The following is a 15,632-nucleotide window of genomic DNA, read 5'->3' as shown; positions in this document are numbered from 1 at the left end:
GATAGCAAATAATTAAATGTTTATTCCATTTTCTGTTGAGCTATAAGCATCAAAGAGAGATCATTTAGAAGGAGATCGTGAATTCTATGGTAAGACTTTGTTGCCAGTCATGATTACCTACAGCATTTTAAAACGTCCTTCATGGACAAGCAGCAATTCTGATAATCTTTTCAAAGTTAATTAAAAGTTAAGTGTCCTAATAAAACACATATCAATGATCAATCTTTGTGCTTCCTAGCCAGGGAACCACATCTGAGCCCTTTCAATTTTGAACAAACATGTTTTTTAAAGGATTTAATACTGTTTTTCCTGTTTAAAAAAATTTAACGGCAGTACTTTTTAAGACAATGAGAAAACAAGGAGTAAATAATACAATGCAAAGAAACTCTAACAATAACCAAAAATCAGGTGAATCAAGAGTCAGTAAAAATTATGTGGGATGAATGTCAAAGCATGTTGACAAAGAGAACTGCATATTCAAATAAAAAGGAAAAACAAACATTTTGCTTAGGAAATATTTTAATAACTATCCTTTGATTTAGTTTCTATAAAATCATTCCTTTTACTTACATCATCCCATTTTATAAATATAACCTTATTTTATTAACTCAAGGATATAAGAAAATTATATTCTCTTCATGGTCAATTGTGCAACATGCTCTCAGTGTGCTCTATGACATTTTACAGAGACAGAAGCTAATCAATATTACAGAATGCAATGCAGCATTATTACGGGCCAAATGAAAAACAAATTGTAGGACCATGATCATTGTAGTACTAGATAAACTCAACCTGTCAGTGCACTATCGGTTAACTTTGGCTAGAAAAGGTAATTTTCAGTGTGTGCCTGAATAGTATAATATTGTAAGACATGGTTATATCTGTATGCCTCAAAACAATAAATATTTTATGTGAATTATAACATCACTTTCACTGTCATTAATTGCTCACATATACCATGTTATTTTTCTGAAAAATGTGAAACATATAATTTTAAACTACATATACCCCTAAAATTGAAATATCTTCATATGATTTATTTCTAATTAATTGTCACATGGTTATTCCTCCATTGAAATAGGTAAGGTTCCTTAATATAAGGAAGGACTGTGAAAAGGAACTAGTATTCAAATTCTTAGACTGCCTCTAAAATGTTAAGTTTTCCAAGCTATATTTTTATGCTAGTAACGTTAGGAAAATATCACTTCCCTGTCTAACATATCTAGTTGTCTTGAAATATAAATGAGATTTATTATCAACAGTTACTTTAAAAAATGTACAGAATGCTATAACATATATAACATATATATATATTTTTTTCTTTTTTTCTCTCTTTTGTCCTTTTTAGGGCTACACCCACGGCATGCGGAGGTTCCCAGGCTAGGGGTCTAATTGGAGCTGTAGCCACTGGCCAACGCCACAGCCATAGCAACGCCAGATCTGAACCATGTCTGCAACCTACACTGCAGCTCACGGCAACATGGGATCCTTAACCCACTGAGCAAGGCCAGGGATCGAACCCGCAACCTCATGGTTCCTAGTCAGATTTGTTTCTGCTGCGCCACGATGGGAACTCCAACATAAAACATATTTATAAATCCCAAATCTAGGAACTCATAAACTGAAAAGTTATGAATATACCAGTAGGTCTATGGCTGTGTTTAATAAACATCAACATGATCTACATTTTTTATTGAATTATATATTTTTTAAAAGAGTAAAATAAATAAGAAAGTTTGCTGGATACTTACAGTTCCAGGGCGAGGATATGGAATTCTACCCTGGTAGGAAATCAGCTGATGATTTGGCCCTTCTTTGTGGGCAAAAGGCCCATTAAACACAGTCTGTATATCAGATAAATGATACACACACACTGCTGATCCTTTAAAAACTGAGCTAAAAAAAGAAAACACAGATACTAATTTTCTTATTTTTTAAATTTAAATACAATTTTCAAAATAGATTGCAAAATTTGTGATAAAAATTTATTGTAATTCATCATGGAGAATTTGAATATTACAGTGCATATTGTAAAGCTAGAAACCTACTGTTTTTAAATAAGCCATTGATATAAAATGCATTGAAACATTTAGTTCATCCATGGAGGTATTAGACCATAAGTTATAGAAAAGTTTTCAATGTTTCCAAAAGGTAGGACACATCAAAGAAATTTCTAACTAGTTTATCATAGTAACAAAAAATGAATTGGTGATTTATTAAAAAATGTGAATTTGAATTTTAAATCAGTATCATACCACCTATCATAATTTAACCCAGAAATAACATCATTAATAAAAGAACACTGGAGTTCCTGTTGTGGCTCAGCAGGTTATGAACCCGACTAGTATCCATGAGGACTCAGGTTTGATCCTGGCCTCAGTGGGTTAAGGATCCGGTGTTGCTGTGAGCCATGGTATAGGTCACGGATGTGGCTCGGATACGGTGTTACTGTGGCTGTGATGTAGGCCAGCAGCTGTAGCTCCGATTTGACTCCTGGCCTAGGAACTTCCATATGCCACAGGTGCAGCCCTTTAAAAAAACAAAACAAAACAAACAAACAAAAATACTGTATCTCTTGTCTTAAGATACAGTATGTTAAAATGTTGTTCTAAATAGTAATGGGATAAATTGTTATAAACCTTCCCTGTTAGTCACAGAAGAAAACAACAGGGTCCAAAAAAGATTCATTAAGTTATCTTTAGTCAGTAAAATCTCATAAAATTTGTTTGGATCCTTAATGAAAACTATTTCCGCCATCACTAGGTAGACTGACTGAAAGCAACATTTTTCTGACTTGCATATTTTCTCTTAAATTAGATACTTAATTGAAAGCTTAGATGTCCACTGAAAAGAACAAGATATATTATTAATTATTAGCATTAATAGTCAGGAATGACAATTTTAATTTTTTCCATGTTAAAACTATTGGTGTGGGCAAAACAGAATCTAGGGAAAATTTTTTTCTTTTTTTTTTAGTGTTGTGTACTTCACTTTTTATTTATTTATTTTTAATTTTTAAGTATAGTTGCTTTACAACGTTGTGTTAGTTTCAGGTGTACAGCAAAGTGATTCAATTACGCATATACATATATCCATTCTTGTTCAGATTCTTTTCCCACATAGGTTATTACAGAATATCGAGTAGAGTTCCCTGTGCTATACAGTAGGTCTGTGTTTATTATCTATCTTGCATAAAGTAGTGTGTATATGTTAATGCCAAACTCCTGATTTATTAACAAAATATTTTTGAAGCATACTTTTTCTTAAGAATTTGGTTTTTTTTATTTGTTCAATTTTTTATGAGCGAAATCAACACTATTTTCTTTGTTAGAACAGGACTTAAATTCACCCTGGAGGTCATCTTTTTAGACATCTCATGTGGCAAAGTAAATATGATTTATAATTAATATCCCTGTGATATTCTTTTACTTTAAATAGCCCATAACATTTCCCCCATGAGAAAATAATGCTAAAACCTTTAGATTTTCATTTTGTAGTTGATTATGTAATGAAAGGGACTCATTACATTCTGAACTGATCATGTCACAGCTCAAGAACTGTGTTGAATTCGAAGTAACATTCCTAGTGTAAAATGAGTACACGGGAAAGGATGAGAATATGCTGAACTATCTTGAAATATATGATAATTGGGATTGAGCATTCCTGATAAATTAGAAAACACTAAAGCTATTTTCAAATATATGAAATACTGTCATATGGAACTTGAAAACTGATTCAGTGTGTTGAGTTTCTAGTCATCACTTTAGATTGCTCCTGAAATAAAAATTATTTTAATAGAAATGCCAACAGTTTTCTTTGGATCATGAGTTTTAAAATTATTTCTTTAAAACAATATAGCTTGGATACATTATTCCTGCACTAAGGTTTATATTTTCCTTTATTTGAGTAAAACAGCATATGCTCATTATAAATACTCTGTATAAAACTATTTTGAATGTGTTAGTTTAAATATATTTTGGTAATCAAGCAAAAGTTATAAAATGAGAGGATTATATTCTAAGCGCTATGTAAAATTAAGGAGTTGAAAAGAATGTTTTTAAAATAATTACCTATTACTCAATAAAGTTTATTGTTTAACCTCATACAATGTAATTGTTTAATAATTACCTTGATGTTGTAAAAATGCCATACACTAGTGTTGTCCTTGGATTATCAGTTTCCAGCAGGAACACATCCTCTATAAAAAGTAAATATCATTCTTTTAAAGTTCTCAAATATTTAAAAAAATTTACCCTAAGAAAATAGTTTCAGCTATAGAAATTATTATGCAGAAAGATATTCCTGCAGTATCATTACAATTTGACAGTAACTGACAGGTACACAGTTAAGTAAATTAAATAACATGTTATATAAATATTAAAAGGATTTATGAAGATTTATGAAGATTTATGAACCCTAGGGAAACCATTCTAATGAAATAATATTAAGTAGAAAAGGCACATGGTATTTAATATGGACTATAACTATGAAAACCTTAAAAGAGAATACAGTAAGATTACCACTTGAGTGTGCCAGTAACAGGGCTAGTGAAATTGTCTTGTTTCTTATTTTCTCCTGAGTTTTCTAAATATTCTTTAATAGTAGTACATTCCTTTTTAAATTTAAAAAGTACTACAAAGCTCAATTTCTTTTTCACCTAGGGTTAGAATTTGGAACATGGAAGAAAATTTTTTCACAATGACTTTTTTTATTTATATAAAATAAGACTTTTTGTCTTGTCAAAATTGCTAGAGGTATTTTTTTAAATCAATAATTCCCTGAACAACATGAATTTTACAGTAATATTGAGGCAAAAGCAAAAGTATAGATTATAAGACACAGTAATATAAAACAGAATAAGACACAGGATTCTGATAGGAAATCTCAATTAATAAGTAATTGTTATGAATACAAGAAAGATCTCTATTTAGTGACATTTTTTCCAAAGATTCTTGTTGACCAAGACAAAGAAAGATGTATTTCTTTTTTCACAATACATTTAGGACGTCTTAAGCAATAAATTAATAACCAATAGCCTTTCAATATGTGAACAAAGGCTGGCAATGTCTAGCTCGCCCTAAAAAACAGAAAAGACCAAAACATTCTAAGTCACTGAAGTATAAACATACCTGCAAAGAATTTTTTCCTAGAAAAGCTGAAACAGGGAGTTCCCATTGTAGCTCAGTAGGTTACAAACCTGACTAGTATCCCTGAGGATTTAGGTTTGATCCCTGGACTCACTCATTGGGTGAAGGATCTGGGATTGCCATGAGCTAGGTGTAGATAGCAGATGAGGCTCAGATCTGGCTTTGCTGTGGCTGTGTGTAAGCTGGCTGCTGCAGCTCTGATTTGACTCCTAGCCTGGGAACTTCCATATGCCTCAGGTAAGGCCCCAAAAAGCCAAAAAAAAAAAAAAAAAAAAGCTGAAACAAACTTGTGTCTCTCTGACTCTCTGATCAATATAATGGCTTTTGAGGAGATCAACTCTTTTGGATTTTATAACTGCTAGAAACAGTATTTTTTTCCATATTATAATACATTTTTATTGCTTACCTCATCACCTACCTCAATATGTGAGAATAATCAGCATTTTATATTTTAGTTGATTAAAGCAAAATAAAAGCCATTTCTGAATTGCACTTAGTAATTATGATACTATGAAGTGTACCAAGTTATTATGATTAAAAAGAGAACTGTTCCTTGTAGAAAGGAATCACACTGTCAGTCTTTGTTTAACCTGGAAAGTATAATCCTCCTCGGGTCACACATGCTGAGACTATTTAGTCTCAGAGTTACCAAGAAAAACTAAAACTGAAGCACTAGTCTAATTTCTACTCTGTTACTTTTCTATCTAACCTCTAGTCTGTCCATTAACTTTAGTAAAAATATATAGCTGTATGTTCATACAAACTGATTTCAAACCAGAATACCAGAATTCAAATATATATGAAATACACACTAATTTTAGAAAAACACAAACATATCATTACCTATTAACAAATTATACAACTACATCTCTCTATCAGATACACTCACACACACACAAAACAACAACACTGAATCATATTGTAGTGAATTCAATAAACTAAATGGTTCAGCAGTTCACTCAGTGGGCAAAAGAGATTTTAAAAATACTTCTGGAAATTTATGAACAGTATCCAGATCATTAATTCAATTTAGCATTTATTCATGCTGAAAACAGACAATACATCGTTTTTGAGAGTTAATTAAAATACATAAACTTTACAAAGTCTCTTTCAAAAACATTTTACAATCTCACATTTATGTACCTAATTCGTCAAAGTGTGTTTCCGGGCCATCTTCATCAGTTACTGAGCACACTAGCCTGGCCTTTAAGAAGGTAGTCCACTTGTTGACAAGGCTACGCAGTCCACCAGTGTCATTCTGAAATCATTTTGTAAACACATTTCAGATTGCTTAAATATTGCAGTGTATTTAAAGTTTAACTTGGATTTTTATTACTCAGAGATTTGCTATAATCTGAAGGATGGAAATGTTAACAAAATCTGCATATCAATAGTTAGAGAGGAATACTGGGAGTCCCCATGTGGCATAGCAGGTTAAGGATTTGGCCTTATCACTGCTGTGGCTCTGGTTACAGCTGTGGCACAGGTTTAATCCTGGGCTCAGGAACTTCCACATGCTGCAGGCATGGCAAAAAAAAAAAAAAAAAAGTTAAAGAGTAATATCAAAGATCTATAGTATTTTTAAAAATAGCCTTAGTTATATTGCTATTCTCCTATGGCATGGCCTCTACTGAAAATATATCAAAATGAAATTAATAAATACATGCGCTACAGTTTTATAGATTTATAATGAAAATATGAATATTTTATGGAGAACTGTTATGGAGAATACACAATTTAATTTGCCTTTTCTTGATTACTCATTGTATTCAATATGACCATAAAGTGTTATATACAGTGAAGCTTGCAGATTTTACTGTGGTCAGGAGAGTCCCCAATATTTCTATTCAGATGTTTTATATACACATTTCTTTGATCAGGGCAGGGAAAACAGTATTTGTATCATTCACAAATAGAATATAATTGATGACTTGTTTTTTCCGTATGCTCTAAAGCCCTTCATCTCATTGTGGCTTTACTGCCTTGTTCCAAATGACCGAGAAGCAGATAAGCTCCACCATCAGTGGAATATTTTTATTTTATTTTATTTTATTTTAATTTTATTTTATTTTATTTTATTTTATTTTATTTATTTTATTTTATTTATTTTATTTTATTTTAGTCTTTTTGCTATTTCTTGGGCCGCTCCTGCAGCATATGGAGGTTCCCAGGCTAGGGGTCGAATCAGAGTTATAGCCGCCAGCCTACACCACAGCCACAGCCACACGGGATCCGAGCCGCGTCTGCGACCTACACCACAGCTCATGGCAACGCCGGATCGTTAACCCACTGAGCAAGGGCAGGGACCGAACCCGCAACCTCATGGTTCCTAGTCGGATTCGTTAACCACTGCGCCAGGACAGGAACTCCTAATATTTTAAAAACAGGCTATTTTAAACACTACATTCTTTAAGAAATACTTTTGCATAGAAGATGCTAATCGTTAATAAGTCAGGACAAGCCTGTAAACTTCTTATGATGTGAGAAGACATCATGTGTGTTTTTGAGTGGCTATGTACACTTACTGTTTATACCCAAGAACATTCTGGTTACTGTTCACAATTAGAACCATATTTTACTACAGCATCCCTTAACATTAAATTTAAATGTCTACCTTCAATATTTTATTAGTTTGTAAGAGTAGATAATAAAAATAGGAAGATAAACTATTAGGAAAAGAAAATATATTTATATAATTTGAATTTCTTAGTCATTCTTCAAATTAGAACAACTTTAATACTTACAGGGCATATTCTAGCAATCATGGAATGAATCTGTTTTGTGCTTCTGCTATTGTCAGTCAGTTTCTCTTTAAAGAAGAAGTACACCTTAGCATCATTTGGATCAGTGCCATCTGGGATGACATGTGCATCCACAAACATAGGTTCTAGGAAAAAAATACAAAGTTAATATATATATATATATATATATATATATATATATATATATATATACATACTCATGATGAAAATCTAACTACATTCCATGCAAGCAAACTACAAGCACAGGCGCCTGCCTTCTTGATCTTTGCTATATAGGAACAATTCAATATTCAGAGGCAAAAAGTCTAAAAGTAGTAATTGTATTCAAACATACCACATTTGGAATGTCAAGAACCACAAACTATAGCTATAATAACATAGCTTAAATTATTTTTCTCTGTTTGCTGTTCATTCTCGAAGTAAATGCAAAAATTCTGTGCCTGATGAGTTTTGCAAAATTGAAAGGCTTTTCTATCAGTTATTTCCCATAGGATCTGGTGGTCATTTTAAAGAAAAAAAAAGTATGTTTTTCAGAGCGTGGTTTTCAATCTAGTGCAAATAAACTCAAACTCAATGAAGCAGAATGAGGAGTAGAGAGTCCAAGATCTGAAAAACACATTTTTCTTAAAATACAGCATATGAAATGAAGGGAAACTTTTCAAGGAAAAAATGCAGTCATCTGAAGACATAGAGAGATTCCTTATTTCAAGAACAAAACAACTTTTGGAATACTCTATTTCCAGATGTACTGGAGAAAAAATTTGAAGAAATAAATGGACAATCAGTGCTTTCTTGCGCTGTTCTATCAGCAAAATAAGACACTTAAATGTAGTGATTCATGTTTAACTGTGCAATGTTAAATGAATTGCCAAATTTAAGGTCAGCTAAAATTTTTCCCCAGGGTAAAATGACAGAGATCTTAGGGGTTTCTTCCTCCTCTAAACAACAGCAACAGATTGGAATTATACATTTAAGTCAAATGAATGAGTACTTTTCATGATGTGAATTCCATGTGACTCCCCAAGTTGGAAACATCTAAATACTGATAATTGTAAAAACTATCATACCTATGATTTTCATTAAGTATTAGTTAAATTATTAAAAAATATATATACCAGTTTTATAATTTTAAAAACCTAAGTATAAAACAAGTACAAGGAGTTCTTCAATATACCCCATTCATTATATCTGTCATAAATTTAGGAAAATTTTTAGATTTGGCATTATTAAAATATATAAGTACACCAAATGAATGAATGACTTTTAATTGTAATATGTTAGAATTAAGCAAGTGGAGGAGATCCTTGTGTCTAGGCACATATGGTGAATATCACTGTAATTTTTATTTATTCATAAATCCCATGATAATAGTTTCATTGTTAATAAAGAGAACATGAACTATGGATAATTTTATTTATTTATTTATCCTAAACATTTTAAATCACGGAGTAGAGGATTTTCGCTACTTATATCATGGCATGATATTTCAACTTTTTGACCATTTTAATGTAACTTTCACTATGGAATTAAACAAAGCTGAGTTGAGTATGAGTCTCAGAAAATGCACAAATGGTTATCTTACCACTTAGCCATTTGGAATTATGTTGATCAGTTCTGACTGCATTCCTCTTGGTTAAACTTCGAAAAATAGCTGCATCTGTCCCCATGAAATCGATATACATTCCAGAGAAAAGCTCCTCATCTATGAAAAAGAAAATATCAACAAAATAAAAAGCAAATTTTAAATGATTTTTAAAGCTATTTTAAAAATCAAGGAGAATTTCCTTGTAGATAACAGATATTTCAGAGTGTTAACAGTTATTAATTGGTTTCCATTGTCCATCAAATAAAAAAATTGGATAACTTAAATCTGTTTTCATTATTGCCTGTAGAATGACTAAAATAGCCTTTTCTACATAGAAGTAGAAATCCCTCTGCATGTACTTATACTAAATACCCATATTTATATAGTACGTACTAGAAACTAGAAATAATACAGATATAAAAAGTGAAATGCCTTTATTATTTTTTTTAATAAATAAAAAATACTGTAAGAGTCAGAAAAGGTGATTTCTAATTTTGGCAGTAATTAACAAACTGCGAATTAGTGATAAGTTATTTAGCACCTTGGATCTCAGACTTCATTGGGAATTGGATTATGATCAAAAGTTCACAACACAAATTAAAAATTCTCTGATTTTACTAAATTTACTTACTAAATAAATAAATAATATTATTTTTTCATGAGATGGAGGCTACGTAAAATTGTAAAAATACTATCATTGAGAAAATGATTTCATCATTAAAAGAGTATGTTTTGATTCTTAGTGGTAGAAGGTTTCTATAAAGGAAACAAAGTTACTTTTTCAGTTGCAACATGTAATACATTAAATTATGCTAATAATATAATATTCGTTGAAGTCCCTTGTGGCACAGCAGTTTAGGAATCTGGTGTTGTTACTATAGTGGCTTGGCTGCTGCTGTGGCCCGTGACCCATGAACTTCCACATGCCACAGGTGTGGCCAAAAATCACCAAAACAAACAAACAAAAAAACCGGTAACAAAAATTGAAAAATAACTGGAGTTCCCTTGTGACTCAGTGGGTAAAGGATCTGGTGTTTCACTGCTGTGGCTTGGGTTACAGCTGTGGCATGGGTTTGATCCCTGGCCTGGGAACTTCTGAATGCCATGCATGCAGCCAAAAAAGAAAAAAAAATAATATAACATGATGTTAATAAGCCGTATATAGCTTAAATATTAACCCATATAAAATAAAATTTAAAGACAAGAAAGAAAAGACATTTACATTTAAATTAAATTATCATTAATGACAAAATAAGATATTTCAATCTATACATAACGTTGGACATTGTGCTTATTTGTTAGGATCCACATTAATTTTTATTCTAGTAAGGAGTAAATAATGAATTGGTATGTATGACCCTCGATTATAAAACAGTGGTTAAGTATCTATTTAAAAAATAATAAAATTTTATCAGGTATGGCTCACTGAACCACACTGTGTTCTTTGATTGATGTTCTAGAATTACTCCCCTGGCGTTCTGATTGTGGTCATTTTGGCAGGACTGAAACAATTCAAAGCATTCTATGCTCACTGTTCAGTAATAAGCAGTACCAGTTAGCTTAGGATAAAATGGAGAATGGAATGTTTTTAATATGTGCTCACCAGGTCACAAATTGGACCCCTACCAGTTAGCAAGTAGGTATGTCAGGCATTGTGTTGCCCAGTTCTGCTTCTTAGTTTGGATCTGAAGTCCATGAGAACAGATCAAAGGGAGATAACAGAAACATGCATGAAAGTATTTTGTACAATTCAGCTTTATAATTCTATGAACATTTGTGAAGCATCTACCACACAAGTATTTTGTAGATACAATGACTGTTAAATTGAAATAACTGTATTTCACAGTTTTGTTATATGCCCAAAAGAGTTGGTTATAAATTCCTTCTATTTATCAGATTGATTGGCACAGCTCTCAAATATCTTATCTGTTTTTACTAAGGAAATAAAAGGACACATAAAGGATGGTTTATGATGGAGAGGGTTGATTCTAATCTTATTGCATACCACCTTATTAGCTATGTCTTAAATATTACAAAAGGTTTAGATGGCTAATTGGCTTTATTTCCTGTCTTAAATTCTCAGTAATTTTAAGAGGAAGTTAAGAATAAAGTTTCTGCTTTATTTTGCATAAGAAATGTGTAATTGTAACTTCGGAAACAATTTTGTTTTAAAAGTACATGTTTTTCAGAATTTCATTGTAGGGATTATGCAGAGATAAACTTGTACCTTATAAACCTAGGTCAAACATATCTTGCTTTCCAGTTGTACTTTCACTGACCAAAAATATCTTATGAGGTTTTTGGATCACTTCTTTAAGAGATAACCATCTGACTTTGTTGTGCCACAACAATGGTTAAAAAATAGCAAAAGAACACTAAACTTGCATTTTGGGCTAGATGTCACAACTGTATTATGAAATTTGAAATTCTTCTAATGCTCAATATTTCTTGGCACCTTATTTATTTCTTTTTCTTTTTTTCTTTTTTTTCGCCACCCTCATGGCATGCGGAAGTTCCTGGGCCAGAGATGGAACCTGAGCCATAGCTGCTATGGTGCCAACTCTAAATCCTTAACCTGCTATGCCACAAGGGCACTCCTCTTGACACTTAGAAATATTTTTACTGATCTGTGTTATTAAGTGCATGGCGATTGAATAGAAATGATAAAGCACCAAATGGCAAAGTGAGTTGACTACAAAAATGTACTTGTACAACATAGGGGGCAATATTGGAGATAATTTTATAGGGATAATCAGTAGAACAAATAAAAATGATAGCTGCAAGCTTATAAAATTCCTCGCTCTTTTTAGTTTCAGGTTTTAAGTTAAACAAAATATATAATGATTTTCTTTGATAGTATAAACTGTAAAATTAATCAAACTATTAAAAATAGTCTTGGAGTTCCCTGGTGGCTCAGCAGGTTAAGGATCCAGCACTGTCTCTGGTGTGGCTCTTGTAACTGTGGTGTGGGTTAAATCCCTGCAATCCCTGGCCCGGAAAGTTCCTCATGCTTCAAGCTCAGCCAAAAAAAAAAAAAAAAAAAAAAAAAAAAAAAAAAGCAATTGTATAGGAACATGACCTAGGAATTGAAGTCTGAAGTCCTTGAAAAATGAAGATCAATAACAACTTTAATTTTACAAATGAACTCAATTTTCTTTTTTTCTTTTTCTTTTTGGGTCTTTTTTTGCTATTTCTTGGGCCGCTCCCGCGGCATATGGAGGTTCCCAGGCTAGGGGTCAAATCAGAGCTGTAGCCGCCAGCCTACGCCAGAGCCACAGCAACGAGGGATCCGAGCCGCGTCTGCGACCTACAACACAGCTCACGGCAACGCCAGACTGTTAACCCACTGAGCAAGGGCAGGGACCGAACCCGCAACGTAATGGTTCCTAGTCGGATTCGTTAACCACTGAGCCACGATGGGAACTCCATGAACCCAATTTTCTAAATGCAAAACTATTACATGACTCAACATCATTTAACAGGAAAATTTATAATGCCTTGTCCTAACACTTTTTTGTTCTAAACAATGAGATAAAACTCCACTATTTGTGTTAACACTAATTTTGAATTCTGGATGTTATTTCCGTAGAATTTAACTTGAAATCCAAGTGAAAGCTTTATATATTTACCTACTACTATATAAATCATACAGTTTCTTAAGGTGAATAAAATTTCCTTTCTAATGAAGAAAAAAAATACTTTCTGCAACACTGTTTCTGGTAAATAATATTTAGAAACTTATTTGAAAATACTCTGCATCAGACTTAATGCAGAGTATTTGTTGTAGTTTCAAAGCTTTCTAATTTTTTGTCCTAATGATATACTTTCACCCTGACCACTTAGAATGACTATAAGGAAGACATTTACTGGATTATTTCCAAGCTCACATTTTAGTCAATGCTTTTGATGTACTTGTCTTAATTTAGTTTCAGGATATGAGAAAGATGAATTGAAACAAAGCATTCTGAACATGGTAATTATTTTTCCACCTGTTCTACTGTCAAATAATACAATTTTACTACTGGCAATACACAGAGAAATAAAAAGTGAAAGGCATCTACTATATAATTGACCTACTGAAATCCAAGATCCGTCCTAAAGTCAACTAATGTTAGTCAGACATATGCTAGAAGTGTATTAATTAGCCAGAAGAGAGTATCTCTTAATTAGGCATCAGGTGATTAAGATTCAAGGACATTGATCTGTCAAAGCATATAGCAGCAAGCAACTGAGGCTGCTTCTTACCTGGTATTACATTTCATAAAAAATGAGAAAATTAAAAAGTGATTTTACCAGCACCTCTTTTTTAGTATAACAACTTATAGACAATCCACAGAAAAAGTACTTGGCTAACATATGCACTTTGATATTCTTTTATATGAAAGAAATGCCAGTTTGAATCATTTTAAAAGATTACTAAAGCATGAGAAAAGTGGATATACTTAATACTAGAAAAATCACTACAGAAAGCATTGTAATTATCTCATAATATATTAATATAAGTATGTTATACACAATACATATTATTCATACATATACTTTTTAAATGGTTGACTTGCTCTACAAATGATAGAAGCCACATTAGATGAAAAAATAAATGCTCATCATTAAGTCTTCAATATTCTGGAAAATACTTCTCAGCTCACAACTTTCTTCCTATTATTTTACTCATGCAACTATCCAAAATGGTCATACAGTGTCATGAATTTATGTTCTTTAAGCTCCCTTTTATTTTAAATTTCCCCTTCCCTCTTTTATTTTCCACTTACTGATCATAACAGACACTGTGTTCACACTGGGGTTGAAAGAGCAGCGTCCTTTTCCAGATTCACACTTGGAGTCAATCATGAAAACCTGGTCCTTTATTATAGATAAAATTGAAAATGTTAAAACAATAAATTATTTCCTCTTAGTTATTAGTCAGTTGTTCTTTAGTAAAACAAACTATCATCATAAACGATATGCTTTCTACTTGGTTGCTTACTCCTTCCCAATTTAGTATATTAAGACTTTCTTGGCCTATATGAAGAATCCATCTGTAAATTACAAGCTAACCTCATCAGGTCAAGTTCTCAACCTATTACACTCTCCATAAAGCTAATAATACAACAAATTCTTTTCAAATGAACATCAACAAAAAACACTTGGAAATAAAAGATCACTGTAAATTTGAACTAGAAATGTTGGACATTGATCAAAATAAGAAAATTGTCTACAGACAAAAAAATGTATATAAAGATTATGATACCTTCAAAATAATCAAGATTTTTTTAAATTAAAAAATTTTTACCACTTATTCTGCTATATAAAGCATTATACTAGAGTCAATAAAATAACTGATAATTTATATAAACATATTTCATTAACTCATTCAATTATTTAACAAAAGTATATGGAGTATTTATTACATGCCAAATACCAACAAAACATTGAGGATACAAATAAAAATCCTTGCCTTTAAGTAATTTATAATTTAATGATGGAAAATATAAATACATAAATATAAAATATAAAGAGAATAAATAATATAAAAAGAAAAAATACTTAAAATATAGAGCACGTTAGGTTGTACTCAGTTTTTAGCAGAAAAATTAAATAGAGAATGGGACTAGGAATTGGGGGAAGTTCAGGAATGTGGGGCAGTAGGTTCAGTTTGAAATATAATGGTCAATGCAGCTTCACTGAGAGGATGAATTTTGTTGGTATATTTATCTTTTTCTTATATAAAGTTAGTAAAAGCTACAAAATTAGAATTTAGTCTCTTTGACTCCTAACTCTGTCTGCTTTCCAAAAGGTCATCATTTATATAATGACTAACTAACTAAATAATCAAAAACTTGCAGGAAAATAGTAACATTTAGTAAGCCTAGTTGGGTAGTCAGAGATATACAAAGATCTTATTAAAAAAGTAACAGGTAGCACTTCATGAATTGAGATTGCTTAGGCACCACTTGCTCTCCACTGACCTACATTTCCATTGCACAGCATCCTTGTACTCATACAGTTATAGTCTAGATCTTGTCCTCACCAGGGAGGGATGTGGTCCATCTAAACAATCACTAATTCAAGCACCCTGCAACAATTCTTCTAATTCATCTCCCAATAACCCTCTATCTTTATAATTCATTGGTCATCTCT

The 15,632-nt window shown here is 31.9% G+C and overlaps 1 protein-coding gene across 1 annotated transcript in view; it reads right to left on the bottom strand.

Moving 5' to 3' along the window:
• SEMA3C (semaphorin 3C) overlaps positions 1 to 15,632 on the bottom strand; it is a 181,006-nt gene that overhangs the window by 54,876 nt on the left and 110,498 nt on the right. The window contains exons 6-11 of the mRNA XM_013979789.3: positions 14,264 to 14,354; positions 9,492 to 9,611; positions 7,892 to 8,034; positions 6,291 to 6,405; positions 4,129 to 4,198; positions 1,752 to 1,896 (exon numbers count right to left, since the gene is read on the bottom strand). Coding sequence (XP_013835243.2) covers positions 1,752 to 1,896; positions 4,129 to 4,198; positions 6,291 to 6,405; positions 7,892 to 8,034; positions 9,492 to 9,611; positions 14,264 to 14,354 — 684 coding nt within the window. The remainder of the gene's footprint in view (positions 1 to 1,751; positions 1,897 to 4,128; positions 4,199 to 6,290; positions 6,406 to 7,891; positions 8,035 to 9,491; positions 9,612 to 14,263; positions 14,355 to 15,632) is intronic.

The sequence above is a fragment of the Sus scrofa genome, chromosome 9 (genome assembly GCF_054392235.1).
Source record: "Sus scrofa isolate SSC_HxYL_T2T_F1_AM1 chromosome 9, Sscrofa_HxYL_maternal_Yorkshire_Landrace_v2.0, whole genome shotgun sequence".
NCBI classification, from domain to species: domain Eukaryota; kingdom Metazoa; phylum Chordata; class Mammalia; order Artiodactyla; family Suidae; genus Sus; species Sus scrofa.
This window is presented reverse-complemented; position numbering and strand designations above follow the sequence as displayed.